At 41.4% G+C, this 19,484-nt stretch overlaps 1 protein-coding gene across 1 annotated transcript in view; it reads left to right on the forward strand.

The window, feature by feature from the left end:
* The window catches only part of PXDN (peroxidasin), a 154,689-nt gene extending 135,849 nt beyond the window's left edge, over positions 1–18,840 (forward strand). Inside the window, exons 20-23 of the mRNA XM_077811568.1 lie at positions 9,335–9,455; positions 13,741–13,873; positions 15,965–16,078; positions 18,715–18,840. Coding sequence (XP_077667694.1) covers positions 9,335–9,455; positions 13,741–13,873; positions 15,965–16,078; positions 18,715–18,840 — 494 coding nt within the window. The remainder of the gene's footprint in view (positions 1–9,334; positions 9,456–13,740; positions 13,874–15,964; positions 16,079–18,714) is intronic.
* Positions 18,841–19,484: the final 644 nt, after the last annotated feature.

Below are 19,484 nucleotides of genomic sequence, written 5' to 3' on the forward strand. Positions count from 1 at the left end.
TGCTTGAACAAACCCGGATTTATTTTTTTTTTTAATGCAAAACTGTTCTATAATAACAAAACCAGATTACCTCTAAAGCTTATTTAACTAATCATACAGCAGAATTACTGATTTATCATTATAAAATAATTAGAGTTTAAATGAAACACCCAGTATTTTCTTTCTACTTCCTTGACATTCTAACCTGCTGCTTGAGATTATCACAGGCCCCAGGACCTAACTTTTCTGCAGGGTGAACTGTTTGAGCAATGAGCTCCCCAAGTTCAACTTCATATTTTCCAAGAAAGCTACCCCTGAGGCTTTTTTCGGTATCTTAACAGAGGAACAATTACCCTATGTTTCAAGTAGTCGACTAAGACTAAGGAGAAATGGTATCAATTCATGGCTCTGCCACATCCTTCCTGTGTGACATTGGGAAAATAGCTTATTCTTTCTGTACCTCAGCTCTGCACCTGTAAAATGGTGATGATGATCCTTTCTTACCTCAAAAGAGTATTGTAAAGATAAAAGTATTAATCCTGGTAGAATGCTTAGGGTATGTCTACACAGCAGTGTAAGGCCAGACTCGAGCCTGGACTCACGCCTTGTGTCCACATGCCAATTGTGTTAACCTACGACTCAAACCTAGGGTTCCAGAACCCTACAGGGCTGGAAGGTCTGAGCCTGTGTTAAACTGGGACCTAGGGTCTGAGCCCTATTGCTTTCCTGTGTGCACGTGGCCCCAGCTTGTTGACTCGAGGCCTGGAAGTCATCCAGATGTATCCCAGAGTTCCTTGGGACAATGTTCTTAGTCTTCTCTATGCTGACAATCTGTGGTGCAGTCTGTTGCACTCTATTGCAAACAGAAGCCACACTTCCCTTTGCAAAGGCAGCAGCTCAGGTCAGCATTAAGCCATTGTCTTCTGAACACTGGTCTGTGAGCATTGCTGTCAGGAAGCCTGCAGGGTTTTCCATGGAGACCATTCAGAAGAAGCTTTTTGCAAAGAGAGCTGATTTCTGGTTACAAGAGCATAGCCAGATTTTGGTGTATGCTATCCAGGTGAGAGCAGGGGCAGAGAGCAGATCAGGGACTAAGCAGATGCCCTGTGAGTAGAGAAAGAAGCAAAGCTCCCGGCTCAGCACGGCTTGGGGAGGATGACTCCCAGCTCCCCAGCCATGCCTCCTCCAGGGCAATTCCCCGGTCCCTGCTCTGCTCTCTAACCCCCACCCCCAACCCCTGGGGCTGCATGTGCAAGGGCACCCGGGAAGCATGTACTATCAAGGGGGCGAGTGGGAGCCAGCTCCAAACCTCCCCACAGCCTCCTGTGGTAGTGACTCCAGCTCTTCCTAGCTGCTGTACAGAGCTTGCCCAGAGCAGCTGACAGGTGGGAGGCAGCTCCTGGATGCCAGGATGTTGGGGATCATCCCTTCCCCGGCCGTGCTGACCTGGGAGCTCTGCTGCTCGCCATCCTTGCAGGGCTCCTCTTGGTCCTGCTCCACACTTTGTCCCTTGCTCCCCCCCCCCGCCCCGCCCTTCCTGGGTGTGTGTTGTGTGTGCGTGCGTGCAGGGCCGCCTGGACAGTGTGCACTATGAGGGCCGTGAGTGGGATCCAGCCCCAAAACTTACCCACAGCCCCCGGGTGTCCTTTATCCCTGCCTCCCAGGGGGCAGGGATAAGAGATCATAGAATCATAGAATATCAGGGTTGGAAGGGACCTCAGGAGGTCATCTAGTCCAACCTGCTGCTCAAAGCAGGACCTAATCCCCAACTAAATCATCCCAGTCAGGGCTTTGTCAAGCCTGACCTTAAAAACCTCTAAGGAAGGAGATTCCACCACCTCCCTAGGTAACCCATTCCAGTGCTTCACCACCCTCCTAATGAAAAAAGTTTTTCCTAATATCCAACCTAAACCTCCCCCACTGCAACTTGAGACCATTACTCCTTGTTCTATCATCTGGTACCACTAGAACAGTCTAGATCTATCCTCTTTGGAACCCCCTTTCAGGTCGTTGAAAGCAGCTATCAAATCCCCCCTCATTCTTCTCTTCCGCAGACTAAACAATCCCAGTTCCCTCAGCCTCTCCTCATAAGTCATGTGTTCCAGCCCCCTAATCATTTTTGTTGCCCTCCGCTGGACTCTTTCCAATTTTTCCACATCCTTCTTGCAGTGTGGGGCCCCAAACTGGAAACAGTACTCCAGATGAGGCCACACCAATGCCGAATAGAGGGGAATGATCACGTCCCTCGATCTGCTGGCAATGCTCCTACTTATACAGCCCAAAATGCCGTTAGCTTTCTTGGCAACAAGGGCACACTCTTGACTCATATCCAGCTTCTCGTCCACTGTAACCCTTAGGTCCTTTTTTGTAGAAATGCTGGCTAGCCACTTGGTCCCTAGTCTGTAGCAGTGCATGGGATCCGTCCTTCCTAAGTGTAGGACTCTGCACTTGTCCTTGTTGACCCTCATCAGATTTCATTTAGCCCAATCCTCTAATTTGTCTAGGTCCCTCTGTATCCTATCCCTACCCTCCAGCATATCTACCACTCCTCCCACTTTAGTGTCATCTGCAAACTTGCTGAGGGTGCAATCCACACCATCCTCCAGATCATTAATAAAGATTTTGAACAAAACCGGACCCGGGACCAACCCTTGGGGCACTCCACTTGATACCGGCTGCCAACTAGACATGGAACCATTGATCACTACCCGTTGAGCTCGACAATCTAGCCAGCTTTCTACCCACCCTTATAGTCCATTCATCGAGCCCATACTTCTTTAACTTGCTGGCAAGAATACTGTGGGAGACTGTGTCAAAAGCTTTGCTAAAGTCAAGGAATAGCCCTGGGCTGTGCTGGAGCATACTGCACCCCAAACCCTGGGGATGCATTTCACTGCTCCACAACTGGCAGCAGCCAGGCTGGGGCGTGTGTGTGTTTTTCCCCAAAACTGACATTTTTATGTCAAACTTCAAAATAGACAAATAAATAAAAAAACAACCAAGCAAAAATATCTTGAACCACACCATTTTAAAAATTAAGAACAGAAAAGTTTCATTTAAATAGTTTGGTAGCCTTGGAGACTGATGTCCCAATTATCCTCAGAACAGGTGCACATGTGCATTTTCTTGCCAGTGTGACTCAGCCTAGAGGGGGAAAGCCCAGTTTTCACTTAGTTCAGTGCAAAGCCGCTTCAAACTGCAGTGATTCTACTGAGACAGCCACCCAAAGGAACTAATTATTCAGTTTATGTACTCATGTGCTCCTTATGGGCACCTGAGACCCATCGATAGCATCGTCACAGTTAGGAAACAAGATGGGCAATAGAGTTTTCCCACGGTGCAACACATTCGTAGGGCTAGAGTGTTGACATTGGCAGGCAGGGATGTTAGACATTGAGATGGGGTTACTTTGACTCGGGTCTGTGCACTGCAGTGTGGACTCCAGAGCCCTTGGTTCGAGCACAGGTCAGAAAATCCTTAACCTAGGGTTAAAATTCAGTGTAGATTCTTAAACCCATGAATAGGGTCCCTAGGTTGCATTGCTGTTTTGACATACCCTCAGATACTGTATAAGAAGATGACAGAACATTAGGCATGAAAACATGACAAATTGAGGTCAATGGCAAAATGACTATTTACTTCTTTGGAGCCAGGATTTCACCGCAGTTGCCTAGGGTATGTAGCATTGATCAGTATAATTTTCTAAGTTTCTAAATTTCTTCCGAAATCTTATCTAAATCAGAAAATAGGGGTATCTGATGTGGTATCCTATCTCTACAGTGGCTCAATACCTGTTCTTTCATAGAAAGGTTCAAGAAACCCCATATTAGAATAACTTGTCCAGAGGAGACATGTCTTCCTAATTCTTACCAGTTAGTGATTGGCATGTGCCCAGAAGCATAAGAGATTTCTCTCTTGTACATTTTTATCCTTTCTAAGACTGATTCAGGAAGGCATCCTTATTCAGGTAAACAATAAAACGTGCTTAAATCCCATTAAAATCAATGGAATTAAAGTACATGCTTTATTTTAAGCATGTAGATGATAGGTTTTTAGGCCAGAAGGGGCCATTAGATTATCTAGTCTGTCCTCCAGTTTATAAAATTTCATCGAGTTACCCCTGTATTGTGCCCAATAACGTGTTTGAATCAAGCATATCTTCCAGAAACAAGACATGGAGATTCCACCACTTCCCTTGGTAGTTAGTTCCAGTGGCTGTCACTCTCACTGTTAAAATGTGTGCTTTATTTCTAATCTGAATTTATTTGGCTTTAACTTCTAGCTATTTGTTCTTGTTATGCCTTTCTCTGCTAGATTTAAGTGACCTTTGGTACCTGGTATTTTCTCCCCAAGAAGGTACTTATATACTGTAATCGTCACATCTTAATCACCTTTTTGGATAAGCTTAAACAGATTGTTTTCTTTAAGTGACTCACTGTAAGGCATTTTCTTCAGCCCTCAAGTCAGATTTTAACTTTTCTCTTCACCTCCTCCAATTTTTCAGCATCCTTTTAAAATGTGAACATCAAAACTGTGTGCAGTATTCTAGTATCTGTCTCACAAATGCTGTACACGGAGGTAAAATGATCTCCTTATTCCTACTTTGGAACTCCTCTTCTATAGACATCCAAGGATTCCATTAGCAATCCCATTTGCCATAGCATTGCTCTGGGAGCTCATGCTGAGTTGCTCGTCAACTATGCACCCTAAATCTTTTTTCAGAGTCACTACTTCCCAGGAAATAGTCCCCCGTTCTGTAGGCAGAGTGATCATTCTTTGTTCTTCGATGTTTGACCTTCCATTTGGCTGTATTAAAAGGATTTTGGTTGAATGGGCCCACTTTCTTAAGCAATCCAGATCACTCTGTATGACTGCTCTTGCCTCGTTATTATTTACCACTTCTACAATTGATGTGTCATTTGCAAATTATATCAGCAGTGATTTCATGTTTACTTCCAGGTCATTGATAAAAATGCTGGCCTAGTTTTGAAGCTTGTGGAACTTCACTAGAAACACCTTTATTTGGTGATGATTCCCCATAGACAACTACATTTTCAGATGTGTCATTCAACCAGTTCTTAATCCATTTAACATTTGCTTTATTGATATTAAAAAGTGCTAATTTTAATGAGAATGTTGTGCAATAACAAGTCAAATGTAATACAAAAGTTTTAAATATTTAAAGTTTTAAATATATAGTATCAATGAAACTTGTAATCATATCAAGAAATGAAATTAGGTTTGTTTGACAAGACTTGTTTTCCATAAAACCATTTTGACTGTCATTAATTGTATTTCCATCCTTCAGTTTTTTATTGATGGAATACCATATCATTTTTTCCATTATTTTGCCCAGGATTGTTATAAGGCTAACTGGCCTATAATGACTTGGATCATCCTAGTTGCCCTTTTGAGTATTGGCACAACATTAGCATACTTAATTCAACAAGAGCCAAGAGGCTCTTGCTCTTCGACTTCAAAACCTATGCAATAAGTGCCTGTTATACTTTGGGTATTAGATTTAAGTGCTGCTAAATTCTGAAAAGTCACTTTGTAAAATTGTATTGCGTTTCAATGATTTGCATAGCTGATTTGCTCAGTTTTCTAATTAAAAGCTGTTCTTGAGATTTTGACCTCTGCCCCAGTCAGGGGTGTTTAGGTTGTGACTCATCCTGCAAAAACCATAAGCAGTTCAGACTTGGCTCCTGGGCTTGACTATAACCCTTTCATTCTGTTACTAGATTCTCTGTCTCCAGTGTTGCAAACAGAGTGTTGGGTTAGTGCTCCAGCTTACTCCATTGCAATCCTAGCTTTTAAAACTGATTTGTGGTAGCAGTGAAGCAAAATTACTTTTCCACGTTCTCTCCTCTCCCTCCAAGGGAGGCTTTTATTTCCAGTTTTGTGTCCTACATGGGATGTCTTCCCATCCCCATCATGGGGAAGAAGGCCAAATGGAGCAAACTGAATGCAAGAAATGCTCTCCCTATGAAAAGACCCTCTTAGGAATCTCATAAATAAAGTGCGGCCATAATTTCTCCCAGCTCCCAATCCCTGCTGTACAAGGGGAAGTCTGGGTGGCTTATTGGGGGCCTCAGCATCCCTGCATTGCAACATCTCTGCTGCTAGTTAAAACTCCTCAAGAGGTGCCTCTGCAGGAGATGGGACTTGTCAAACCAGATTGTCTTCACTTATCAAAGACACTTCAGGGATAAGTCCAAAAATCCTCTTTGGCTCCCATAAGTCAAAATAAAACCTGAAAAGGCCAAATAACATGGGGGTTGTAGGGAGAGCCATAAAGCACTCCAGATTATTATATTCTTCCATTGTCATTTTGTTCCTCTCCAAAGATGAATACCTCTCTTTCTGATTATAACCCAGAGACGGAGAAGCATGAGAGGTTCTTTCCTCTAGAGATTTTGAATGTCTTGGGAAAAAAATGATCGTCACCACTGAAGTCCAGCCAGAGAAAGAGGAGAAGATAAAGCCAAGGACAAATATCTCCCTTCCAAAACTAGGACAGAATTTCCATCCCCTACATTCCATTTTCAGCGATCAATAGCAGAGGTCACTACTAATCTCCACCACTACCCTGTCTCCTTTCATCCAATTCTACATCTGAGTTTATCTCTCGACATCTCTCTGTACATGGTGTTGTCTTGAACTGAACGTAGTTCAGAACTGACACAGAACTCCTTATCTTCCCTCCTGTTAATGCCACCACCATCATCCACATCTTATTCAGGTCATTCCATTTCTTCCACCTTGACATCTCCAAGATCTGTCCTTTTCTTGCTATCCCTAGTGCTCAATCTCTCATTCGGGACCTCATCTCTCTCCTCAAATACTGTAACATCTTCCTCTGTGGCCTCCCATACACACGTCCCCCCTCAGTTCGCACAAAATGCAGCCACTAAAGTCCTTTTCCTTCCCTGTGCGTGGGAATGATTTGTAGGCATGGCTGGTGTGGCCAGTTTTGGCAGGAAATTTTTCTCGTGTCGCAGACAACATGGATGAAAGTAGAAAGATGCTTAAGGGAGAAATGGACAAGTGGGCAATTGATATTGGCTCTGTTGTCTGAGTGAATGTGGGGAGTGACAATCAAGGAGCTAACAGATCCAATAGATGGGGTGGGCTAAATGGTAAAGGGCCTAAAAAGGCAAAGACGAGGATCTTGAGTCTGATGTATTAAAAAATTGGAAGCCAGATCAGTGTTCCCTCTAATTTTTCCCACCCATGTGCGGAATGAATTTTGTTATGTGCATTTTGTTATGTTATGGATGTGTGACACATCACATCCATGTTGGTGCACATAACAAAATTCATGTGGCGGGGGTGGGGCTGAGAGGTTTGGAGTGTGGGAGGGGGCTCGGTGCTGGGGGGTGAGGGTTCTGGCTGTGGGGGACAGGCTCTGGGGTGGGACCAGAGATAAGGGGCTCAGGGCTGGGGAAGAGGGTTGGGGTGCAGGGGGGGTGAGGGCTCCCACTGGGGATGAGGGGTGTGAGGTGCAGTGGGGCTCCCTGGGGCTATGATGGGGAGAGAGCACTCTCACTCTCCTTCCCCGGCCCCCTCTCCCCACAGTAGCACCTGGGCTGTGTGAGAGGGGAGAGATGCCTGTCCCCCGCCCACAGCAGGTCTGGGTCGGGATGGATTGGGGCAGGGAAAGGGGCGCCTGTCCCCCAGCTCTGGCACGTTCAAAGCTGGGTTGGGCTGGGACACCTGTCCCCTGGCCACGGCACGTTCGGGGCTGGGCTGGGGACTGGAGGGGAGGGGCATCTCTCCCCCCTGCAGCCCTGAGCGCCTGCACGGTGCTTGATAGGCAGCTGCGCGGCCGCGCAGCTTAGAGGGAACTTAGAGCCAGATGCAAAGAAGAAAGTGATGTGTTTGGATCGATGAGCCAGGAAGATGATCCTTGCAGCAGTGCTTTGAATGGGTTGAAGCTGGAAATATATTCTTTCCTTGTTTTCCCCTAAGCCTCAACACCCAATGAAAAAGACACATGATAGTTATGAGAAGTGCAGTGTAAATATACCTTTATATAACTGATTAGTTCAGGAAAACATCATCTTTATTTATTTCCTTCCACCCTAAATCTCTGGGTCTGTGAATATTCAAATCATCTGTACATAGTCAGCTCAAATGTGGAGCATATTCAGGCACAGACAAATTGATCTGTTGGGATCAAAATACACTGCATTCATTTCAGAGTAGCATCCTGGGCAGAAAGGGCTTTAGCCAGTCCAGATGAAATTTATAAAGTTGCCACCTGATTCTCTATCAACAGTTTTACAAAGCTCTCTGAGACTGACCACCATTCCTTTGCAGAAGCATACTTCTGCAGGAAGGTGTACCACATGTAGGTCCCTGAGTAACCTGTGTTAATTTTAAGGAAAGGAGGGGAATCTTCTTCTTCTTCTCTTACATAGCTCTCACTCCTATTTTTTTCTTTGATGCTCATTGCTTCCCAGATATCTCGCACTGAGAGAGAGGTTATGACCTACAGTGTAAAATTAGTTATCTGATTACTTCGTTCCTTTAGGTGCTTCTACAATGGCCTCTTTTGGTGGGCCCGTCTACGGTTCACATAGTGGAATAAGAGATTAGTGTTAAGAAATGTATGTTTGGAATTGAGTATTTACTTTTAACTTTGCATGGTCTTATCTAGAGACAGAAAAGAAAGGGCATGCTATGTTCTGGAGCTTTATGGACAAATCTGAACGGCCTCCAGTATTTGCAGATATTTCAGACTTGGAGAGAGGTCATTTTGAGAAGGGAAATCACCATTTTTTTCCATTTTCTAGCTTCCAATGCTGCAACTCAAACCTGCGCTTTGAAAGTTCTTCTTTTGCATTATTAGTAACCAGAATTCTGATTTGAGAATCTTTTTAATAAAGAGAGATTCTGTAGGATCTATCTTGCTTTTTCATATTTCTGTTAACTGTGATAAGCCAATAGAAGCAAAAAGTAGTTTAAAAACTTGTCATTGAATAGATACAAGAAGATCTGATGAATGCCATTTTTGTTTAGCACCTTTTCAGAGTATAACTACACTATAAACAAAATTGTAGACTTCATGAAGCAGATATAGATCTGAATTGTACAAGGAGGTGTGAAGATCTGATAATTTATGGAAGAGGTGAACATAGTTAAAGGAAAAATATTTTTTTTTAAAAATCACAAGATTTAATTAAAAGAAAAGAAAAGAAAAACTTCCATAAGAAGCCATATTGGACAAAAGAGGATTTAATTTTGTAGTTTTTTTAAAAAAATACATATATAATTATTTACAATTATTATTGTCATAAAACTATCAATTTATAGTTTAATTTCCAACATATAATTTGTTGTCTTATTTCAGACTGTAGAACTAGAGGGCAGTTTAATGCATTTTCATATCACTTCCGGGGAAGACGTTCTCTTGATTATAGCTTTCAGGAGGACAAGCCCTTAAAGAAAATGAAAATGCCCAAAACAGTGAGGTAAGGATTTTGTACTAAGATATGAAAAAGGGTGTTTTGTTTTGTTTTGTTTTTGTGTAAGGTGGAGGAAAATGGAATATTTTCTGCGAATGCACATTAGGTTCTTGCAGTCTCCAGTCCAGTCTGGGATTGATGCCTTTCACTCTGATGCTTCTAAATGTGAAAAGCAAAATTGAATGCTACAGTTTGTTGCCAACTTCAGGTCCTGTTTCTGCTTTGGTTTATCTTCCAGCTCTAATTTTTCTAAGACCTTCAACATGTGAAACAATAACACTTAAACCCCCAGTCTTGTCTGTTTTCCTCAGAAGAAACATGAAATGTTAAGGAAAAGCAGCAGAAAATTTGGGTTCTTACTGCATCCATCAATAACGGCATCTGTTTGCCTGGAAAATGCCCACACTCCGCTGTCCCCAAAGTGATACAAGCAGGGACTACAGATAATATTTGCCCCACCTCAATGTCTAGGAACTTGCTTAGAAGCCAGAGCAGGGCAAATATTGGGGCAGTAGCATTGAAATCAGTAATAATGGGCTAGATTCTCTCATGCCAAGATCCATTCAGTGCGGGAATCGGGGAGAGAAGAGTTATGGTTATGGCTTCTTGATTGTGCTAGTATAAGTTACATCAGCGTAGGGTCTGCTCTGGTTTATGAAAAATGGGTACTGTAGGGGACCCTATGCTAGCTGTGAACTGGCGGAGTAGAGATGGGCTCTTCTCCATCCAGATGTGCCCTTTCCCTGCCCTGACACACACCTTACTCCAGTTGGTGTAGGAAGCAGTGTCGCCTGTTTTATGATATCAAGTGTCCCCTTCCAGAGGAATTCTCAAACCAGCAGTAACAGACAGATTCTAGTCCAGCATCTGGAACTTGGAAAGGGAGAATCTGTCCTAGTGGGTTCATATCTCCAGATCTACAAGAAAGGAGGGTCTTCAGGCCCTTGCATAATAAGATTCCATCTTGTCTTCTTTTTGTCTAGAAACTGTGTTCCTTGTGTCCCAGGTACTCTGTGATTTAGATATTAAGCTGAGAATTAAGAATACTATATTCTTCAGGCATAACTCTCTCTGAAATGCTATAACAGCCCAGACAGTGTCTCAAGAATCTCACCCTCATAGGCACCTTTTGAGGATGAAAAATTATTATAACTAGTGCAGCAATAGAGGACTTCATCTGCTCACTCCCACAGAGGTGTTGGGATGCTCTCAGATTCTGAAAGAGTCTGAAAGAAACAAGCTTTTACATACATTTTGTCACAGACTATTTGTGTGTATATGTATAAACCTAAGACATTGTGTCTTTCTCAACCAGAGCCCCAAAACAGTTGGGACAAAATTATTCTGACTACCAAAATCTATACCAGAGTATAACCGATTCTGTTACACATTAATGCTCTCTCCAAACAATGCTTAAGACTCCGTACACTCCTTTTGTTTTTTTCATCACCACAAACGTAAGGACTACCAGACTGTAGCTTTCACAGAACTGGTTTATGAATCTGAAATATCCAGTTACATGTTTACAAGGTAGGCTAGTATGTATGAAGGGCCTTGCACTTTAGCTAATACAACATTCTGCTATGAAGAGCTCATTTTAAAAGTTAAATTCTGATCAAGCCACTGTTCTGGGCCCTTCGATTCATTTCATTCGCAAGCCTGAAAGTGAGTGAGCCAAGAGAGTGATCCCAGCCTTCTCCAGGACCACCCTTCTCCCTCAGGGTCAGTTGGAAGCTCTTCTTATGAAACGAAAATACTGGGTAGGACAAAATGTGTAGTGTGACCACACTTTGGATATATAGTGTATAGTTGTATGTCAACTTGATCAACTCTTATATAACATGAACAAAGTATAGACAGGAATTTGCAGTGTATTTATTTATTTGATTTTTATAACCACGAAAAAGTGCCTATCCCTAGTTCTCAGTTCCCTTGACAATCTCTTTAAATATATATAACATACACATTAAATAAACTATCTTTCCTCAATTGCTGCCAGAACATAAAATTGTGGCCCCAGCAAATAACTAACAAAAATGTAATTGCTCCAACAGAATATCCACTAGTGTTCTTTTCCATTTTCTAGCCCAATAAATTCCCCCCATTCCTGAGCCAGGGAGAAAAGGTGGGCTTGCATAGGCTTCTTGAGGATAATAAATTAGGGATGTTCTGGGGATCAGATTCCAAAAGTATAGAACCCTTAAGAAGAATGTGTCCCACCATCACCTTTTATTTTATATCAGTATGGCTCTAGCTCAGGTCCTTTTACTGACCATAATTGTGTAAATATGACTTGAGGAGAAAGGGTTAAAAATGTTTAATTTAATCCAGCAATTGTTTGGTATAGAGACCTCTTGCTATGTTATAATAAGATACAAAGAAAAAGATATCCTTGAAGTAAAAGTTGCATCTTGACTTAATGAGTCCAGCATACTCCAGTGTCCTAATAATAGTGTTACGCACTGACAAGAACCTCGAGTGCTATATAGACTCAAGATGAAGATAGTCCCTGCCTCCAAAGAATTTATAATCTAGAAGGCAAAGAGAAGTCAGGATATGCTTGGAAGCTCATATAAGGTAACAATTCAGAGGATGTTTACTTGGCTTACTTCGTGTGAGTATTATGAAATGAGTGAACTGGAAGGCTTCAATGGTGACTCAATCAGACAAATTTGAGCCTCTGCTGGCAAATTTTGCATTAGTAAAATGCAAGACTATGCACAAAAAATCATGTGTTCTTACGGCAAACAAAACATTTTATTGCTGCTTCTATCTGTCTGATGAATTATAAACAACAGTGAACAAAATTCATGTGTGGAATAACTCCACTGAGAGTAATGAAGCTACACCAGGAGTGAATTTGTTGCACAACATTTCAGCCATTTTAACAACTTATATATATATATATATATATTTAACAACACTAAAAAATCAAAGGAGTAGGAATCAAAAATGCTCAACAAACACTGTAACTTTCATTTTGACTGTTACAAGTTGTTCTGAAGTAGCAGTGTATTGTAGATTATGGTTCTCCTTCCCAAGTGAACTTTTACCAACTTTTCCAAATTTCTGTAGCATAAACAATAATATACAGGCAAAAGTTCTTTGTCACATATTTATAAAGTTATAAAGAAGTTAAGTCCCATAAAAATTAAAGTGAAAAGAAAACATCAGTTTCTCCTACCCTGGTAACAAAGAGAATCTTTTGAACTTTTACAGTTAGAACAGAAATATCAATAGGAAGGAATTTCCCAGATTGGTAAGTGAGAGATGTAGAAATTACATATACAGGTAGGATGCAAGGGCTGTATTCATACTTGATGTAAAAAATGGTTTAATAATTAATACTATCTCTATTTTTACTCAATGTTATATGAAATCTATTTAGATGATATGATTAATACTGAATATGTCCATTTTCTCTGATGACTTTACACAATATTTTCATTGAAGATTGAACTGATTAAAAAGATTTTGGAATGTAAGTCTGCCAGATGTCAATTGCAATAGGCAAGTGGCTCTAAATTATTCTGTACTGTGAAAGCACTATTGACTTCAAATGCTTATTAAATTGGAAACAGGCAAGTAAACCAACTTTTTCCATTTTCAAAGACTGGGGTTTTAAGCATAGATGCTTTTTCTGATGTCTATTCATGGGAAGAAACTTTAAAGTGAGTCCAAACACAATGCTGATTACAATAAAATCAGCAAAAAGAAAAGGAGTACTTGTGGCACCTTAGAGACTAACCAGTTTATTTGAGCATAAGCTTTCGTGAGCTACAGCACTTGTGAGCTGCAGCTCACAAAAGCTTATGCTCAAATAATTGGTTAGTCTCTAAGGTGCCACAAGTACTTCTTTTCTTTTTGCGAATACAGACTAACCAATAAATCAGTAGTATTCTTTCACTCTGGATTATTGTTGGATGTTTAGCTTAACTGCTTCACTGGTTCTTTTCTCTGTGAATAGTAGGCACTGCCATGAAAATGGTATTGACTAACAACTTTTTCTGTCCCCTAACATAGTAGACATAACACTTTTAAGACTGATGCATTCTGTCCTCAAACTTCCTGTCCCTGATGGTATAAGGAGTAATACATTAATCTACCTGATCCTGAGCCCATATCCTGCTACAATGGCACTAGTGTTCTGTTGTGCTTCATAAAACTCATACAAGCAGCTGCCTACACTTAATTTATTCAAACTTTACATTTTAGATAGCCCCTATGCAAATAGCCTGTCTATTGAAAATGTGTTGGGTGAATATCCTGATCTATTTTCCTCTTGTTGCAGTTCTACAAAACAGGGTAAACATTTTAATAATGCCACTTCAGCATCTGATGAACATATAAAATTACCTGTGGTGAATGAGTTCAGAGAATTTGTTTTAGAAATGCAAAAGACCATTACAGGTCTCAGAAATCAGGTAAGAAGATGTAATGAATATTTTCTAATCTTAAATTTAATTAAAATCATTTTAAACTTTAAACAGCATATTTACAAAGAATATTGATCCTTCCCTTGCATTCCTCAATCCAAAATTTATTTTGTAATCTTTTGACAAAATGGAACACAGAGCATAGTGTACATATTATTGTTTATTTTTGCATATTTTGTTAATCTTATTTAAAACAAAGATTATACAGTTTGTCTTTGTTGATTTCTGTCACCAAAAGCTTGTGTAAGCAATGCATTCCATGTATGTAAGAAACTGTTTATGGAATTAGCTTTTTCCTTCATGCTTTTATAGTGTTTAAGAACTGGAATTTATTGAATCTGGGTTTATGGTGTGCATCTGAGTAAAATGTGTTGATTGAGCCATATCTGTGATAAACTCTACAATTGTTATGAAATAATGTGGTATGTGCCAAATTGCAATTGTAAATAATTATACCCAGGATTCAGATCTTTTTTTAAAAGACTTTTACAGTGACATAAATTAAATCTCTTAATAATCAGACTAACTAAACTAGCCATAATAGTAGCCACTTAAAAAAGTTAATATTTATGCACAACATCTTTTACATATCAGAGAACTCCTTAAGTTGGTCATAAGGATAGAAGTTCCTTCAAAAGTACTCCACGTTAAATGTATTGGGTATGTTAGTTATTTCTAAACACCCCCAAGCAGTGCCTCTGCCGTCTACATTGCTGTTCTACACTGCTGGAGCCTTTCCCCATCACCAGAGCCTTTCCCCATCACCAGAGCTTTTCATTGACAAGTGTACCTAAACATTGCATGTGGACGCAGCATGTTTTTCACTGCAGCATATAGCTACACGTATAATGCTGGTATCCTACATGCCGCTGCCAGTGTGGATAAGGCCTAAAAGATACCTGGATGGGCTCTAAGTTGTGCCCTTCTATCTATGGTTCCAAAGGATCATTCTAACAGCTGAGTATTGCTGCAGTGCATGGGCTTTCCAGGTACACTCCCCTGCCTTAGGTAGACAGGTAAACTAGTTTTATGGCTCCTCTGCATCATTAGAATGGTCACAGAAATCAATAAGAGTGGAGAAGTTACAAATGCTTTCAAAGTAGCCATTTATTCAGTATTCTTCAGTTGAATAATCTAATCTTCCTTTTCCTTATGGCAGTCTTATGAGTTTAGTATTCTCTCTCTACATTTGTCATCTTTTTTTGTATGACGCTCATGTGGTTGTAGGTGTATATATCAGGGGTAAGAAAGAAAATATCTTTGTGGTTAGACTTCTCTTGCGGAGACTCTTTCTATATGTGTTGCTTGCCTCCAGCCTTTTAGTTTTTCAGCAGTTATACTAACTGAGTAGAGCTGACCAGAAAAGGGGAATCCCTTTCTGCATTTTTGAGGAAAAGTTTTGTCCCCAAAGTGGGACAAAACGTCAAAACTATACAAATTTTAATGGAAAGGGATTTCAAGAAAAGTCCATTTAGAAAGAACCAAAATGGAATATTTTGCCTTCCCAGCTGCTCTCAGGGAATGTTCTTGTTGTTTCTGCTTGTGAAATAGACATGAGCCTTCTAGTCTGGTGACCAGAGAGGCAGAAAACCCAGTCGCGTTGCCTCCCTGCCAACCCCGGAGCTTCAGGAGGCGCTGTGCCTCTCCAGTCCCCTGGGGGGAAAGTGGATGGCTGGAAACCCAGGCTCTGTGCCTCTCCATCACCTGGAGTTGGGAATGTGGGGGGGAAGCAGAGTGTCCTGGCTCTGGGCTTCTCCATCCCCTGGATCTGCGGGGTGGAGAGGCAGAACTCCTGAGGGTTTTGCCTCTCTATCTCCTGGAACTGGGGAGAGTCAGAGCGGCCTGTGCTCTGCTGTGTTTCAGCAAAAGTTTTGCTAAATCTGTAATAGATGAAGTGAAACATTTCACCACGCCAAGTCTCCATTATATCTGACCAGATCTAAAACTGAGTAATCAGCCAGATGAATCACATGAATGTTGTTAGGGGATTGTATATAAGGTTAAGGAGAGAGTACGTACCTTAAGCAGGAAAAGCTTTACTTTGGTTCAGTTAATAACTTACGTATTTTCCGTCTTCAGATAAAGAAACTGGAATCACGTCTCAGTAGAACTGATTGCACTGATGAAAAGGGTAAATCACACTCCAACAATGAAACCTGGAAAAGGGACCCTTGTACTATGTGTGAATGCAAAGTGAGTATGCTGGACTTCATTTTCAGTGTTTAAGACATATTGTGATTTGTTTTTGAGATGCAGCCTCTGACGATGTTGTACCCACAATTTTGTAGGTTCTTGTCATTGTTGATTCAATATGTATCTGCAGTTAGTTGCTGGGGAAATTGACACCATTCAGACATCCATCAATCTAACAGTACTTACAAAACTAATAATTAGACATCTACATAACCTAATTTCCATCATTTGGCTGGTGCTAAATTGTACTTGCAAAATTGTGGGTAAAAAGGGGGAGGCCCAGAAGAAGCCTTTCCAAAAGCAGCCTCTTAAAAAACGTAAAAATTGGTAAAAGCTCATATACCAAAATGTTAATACTTCCCTTGTTTTTTTTACCTTTAGTGAAAGAAATAAAATAATGTAATGTAGGAAGAAAAAAACTTTGGCTTTGTGGGATCCCTGAACTTTATGAGTGAACTTTAGATAATAAATCAATATATAACCTTTAAATTGTATTATTAATTATGTTTAGTTTGGTAATGCCTAAGGACCAAGCAAGAATATAGCCCCATTGTGCTAAGTGCTATACAAACACAGAATAGAAGATAAGAACTTACAGTCTAAATCAGGGGTGGGCAAACGTTTTGGCCCGAGGGCCACATCTGGGAATAGAAATTGTATGAATGGCATGAATGCTCACAAAATTGGGGTTGGGGTATGGGAGGGGGTGAGGGCTCCAGGGTGGGGCCAGAAATGAGGGGTTCAGAGTGTGTGTGGGGGGTCTGGGCTGGGGCGGGGGAATGGGGTGAGGGCTCCTGCTGGGGGTGCAGGCTCTGGGGTGGGGTTAGGGATGAGGGGTTTGGAGTGCAGGAGGGTGTTCTGGGCTGGGATCGAGGTGTTCTGAGGCCAGGAGGGGGATTAGGGCTGGGGGCACGGGGAGAAGTTCCGAGGTGCAGGCTCCGGGCAGCGCTTACCTCAAGCATCTCCCGGAAGCAGAGGCATGTCCTTTCTCTGGTTCCTAAGCGAGGCATAGCCCGGTGGCTCTGCACGCTGCCCCGTCCACAGGCACCACTCCTGCAGCTCCCATTGACTACGGTTCCCTGCCAATGGGAGCTGCAGGGGTGGCGCTTGGGTCGGGGGCAGTGTGCAGAGCAGAGGTCCCTGGCTGCCCCTATGTGTAGGAGCTGAAGAGAAGGCCATGCCTCTGCTTCCGGGAGACGCATGGCGCGGCCCCCGACCCTGCTCCCTGGCTGGAGGGCCAGAGTGGGTCAAGCCCCGCTCCCCAGTGGGAGATCGAGGGCCAGATTAAAATGGCCAGTGGGCCAGATGTGGCCCACGGGCCGTAGTTTTCCCACCCCTGGTCTAAACAGGCAAGACAGACACATGGTGGGATAAAGGAGTATAACACACAAGCAGAGTTGTTAATAATATGCAGCACAAGGTCATAGAATCGTAGGCCTGGAAGGGACCTTGAGAGGTCATCTAGTCCAATCCCTGGCACTCATGATAGAGCTAAATATTATCTAGACCATCCTTGGCAGGCATTTGTGTATCCTGCTCTTAAAAATCTCCAATGATGGAGATTCCACAACCTCCCTAGGCAATTTATCCCAGTGCTTAACCACCATGACAGTTACAAAGTTTTTCCTAATGTTCAACCTAAACTGCCCTTGGTGCAATTGAAGCCTATTGCTTCTTGTCCTATCCTCAGAGGTTAAGGAGAATAATTTTTCTCCCTCCTCCTTATAACAATCTTTTATGTACTTGAAAACTGTTATCAAGTTCCCTCAGTCTTCTCTTCTCCAGAATAAACAAACCTAATTTTTTCAATCTTCCCTTGTAGGTCATTTTTTTTTTAGACCTTTAATAATTTTTGTTGCTCTTCTCTGGACTTTCTCCAGTTAGTCCACATCCTTCCCAAAATGTGGCACCCAGAACTGGACACAATACTCCAGTTGAGGCCTAATCAGCACGAAGTACAGTGGAAGAATTACTTCTTGTGTCTTGCTTACAACACTCCTGCTAATACACCCCAGAATAATGTTCGCTTTTTTTACAACAGTGTTATACTATTGACTCATATTTAGCTTGTGATCCGCTATGACCCTCAGATCCCTTTCCACAGCACTCCTTCCTAGGCAGTCATTTCCCATTTTGTGTGTGTGCAACTGATTGTTCCTTTCTAAGTGGAATACTTTGCATTTGTCCTTATTGAATTTAAACCTATTTTCATGTTAGTTCCATGGGTTTTTTAGACGGGTTTGGTTAAGAAGTGATAAGCTACATGGAAAAAAAAAGTGAAAGGAGAGAGGACATTGAAAGGAAGTGTAAGTGAGAGGAGCAAGGTAGGGGAGAAGAGGATAGGAGGGACAGGTATGGACTGAAACTTAAGAGATGAGACTGTGAGAGAGGGGAAGAAAGAGTGTTAGAGCAAACTGCCATTAAAAAAGTTGCCATACAAGGTGCTTTTTTCTAGATGCAAATTTTAAAAAACCTCTCAAAACAAACGATGATACATTCAGAATTTGTCCCAGTACCCAAAACCTTAGAAAGAATGTCTGGGAATGCATTCCTGAATAATGTAAATACCATATATTTTATTCTGTAGCGAAAGCTAAATAACGTGTTAAACTGTTGTTATATTTGTGCTAATACAGGTTGGTCAGATTACCTGTTTTGTAGAATCATGTCCGCCAACCGATTGCTCTACACCAGTGAAGGTCAAAGGAGTTTGCTGTCCAGTCTGCTTAAAACAAACTATTAGCAATGAAAAGAAGCCATAAATCTCCTCTAAGAATTTCAGATGTGTCCTCTTCAAATCATAACGATGCCTGCTGATGGCAAATACAGGTAACCAGAAGCTTAAAACAACAGCAAGAAATCAAGATTTTACATGACAACATTCTAATGGTGCTGTAACAGTATAAGATGACATATTTTATTATTTGCCCATAAAAAGAAAACAACAATGCAAAAATGTTGAAAGGGAAATAAACAGGTGAAGATAATCTTGTGTTAAGATTCTCAGGTTAGACAAACTGAATCTGGTGCTACTTCAAAAGGACACTGTCAAGTAGTTTTAGGCACCCAAACTGATTTACCTTAAAATGTTTACATTATAAAATCAGAACATCTCCCATTTATGAGAAATAAGCACAATATAAATATTTACTTTTTCTTTTAAAATATTTACTTTTTCAGTATCAGTATGACTTGATGTTCAGTGCTCTACTAATAAAGTCAGAAGAGGAAAAGCTAAACTAAAAGCTTCATAAAAACTATGTTCAGAGCCGTGCTAATACAAGGCCAATTTCTGCAAGCCATCTGTGCATTTGGATTGCTCAGTCAATTATGCCGGTATAGAGACAATGAAGTTAAAAAAAAAAAAATCAAATTGGTTGCATTTCAACCTCTCTTTAATAGAAGA

This window comes from Eretmochelys imbricata, chromosome 3 (assembly GCF_965152235.1).
Source record: "Eretmochelys imbricata isolate rEreImb1 chromosome 3, rEreImb1.hap1, whole genome shotgun sequence".
NCBI lineage: Eukaryota > Metazoa > Chordata > Testudines > Cheloniidae > Eretmochelys > Eretmochelys imbricata.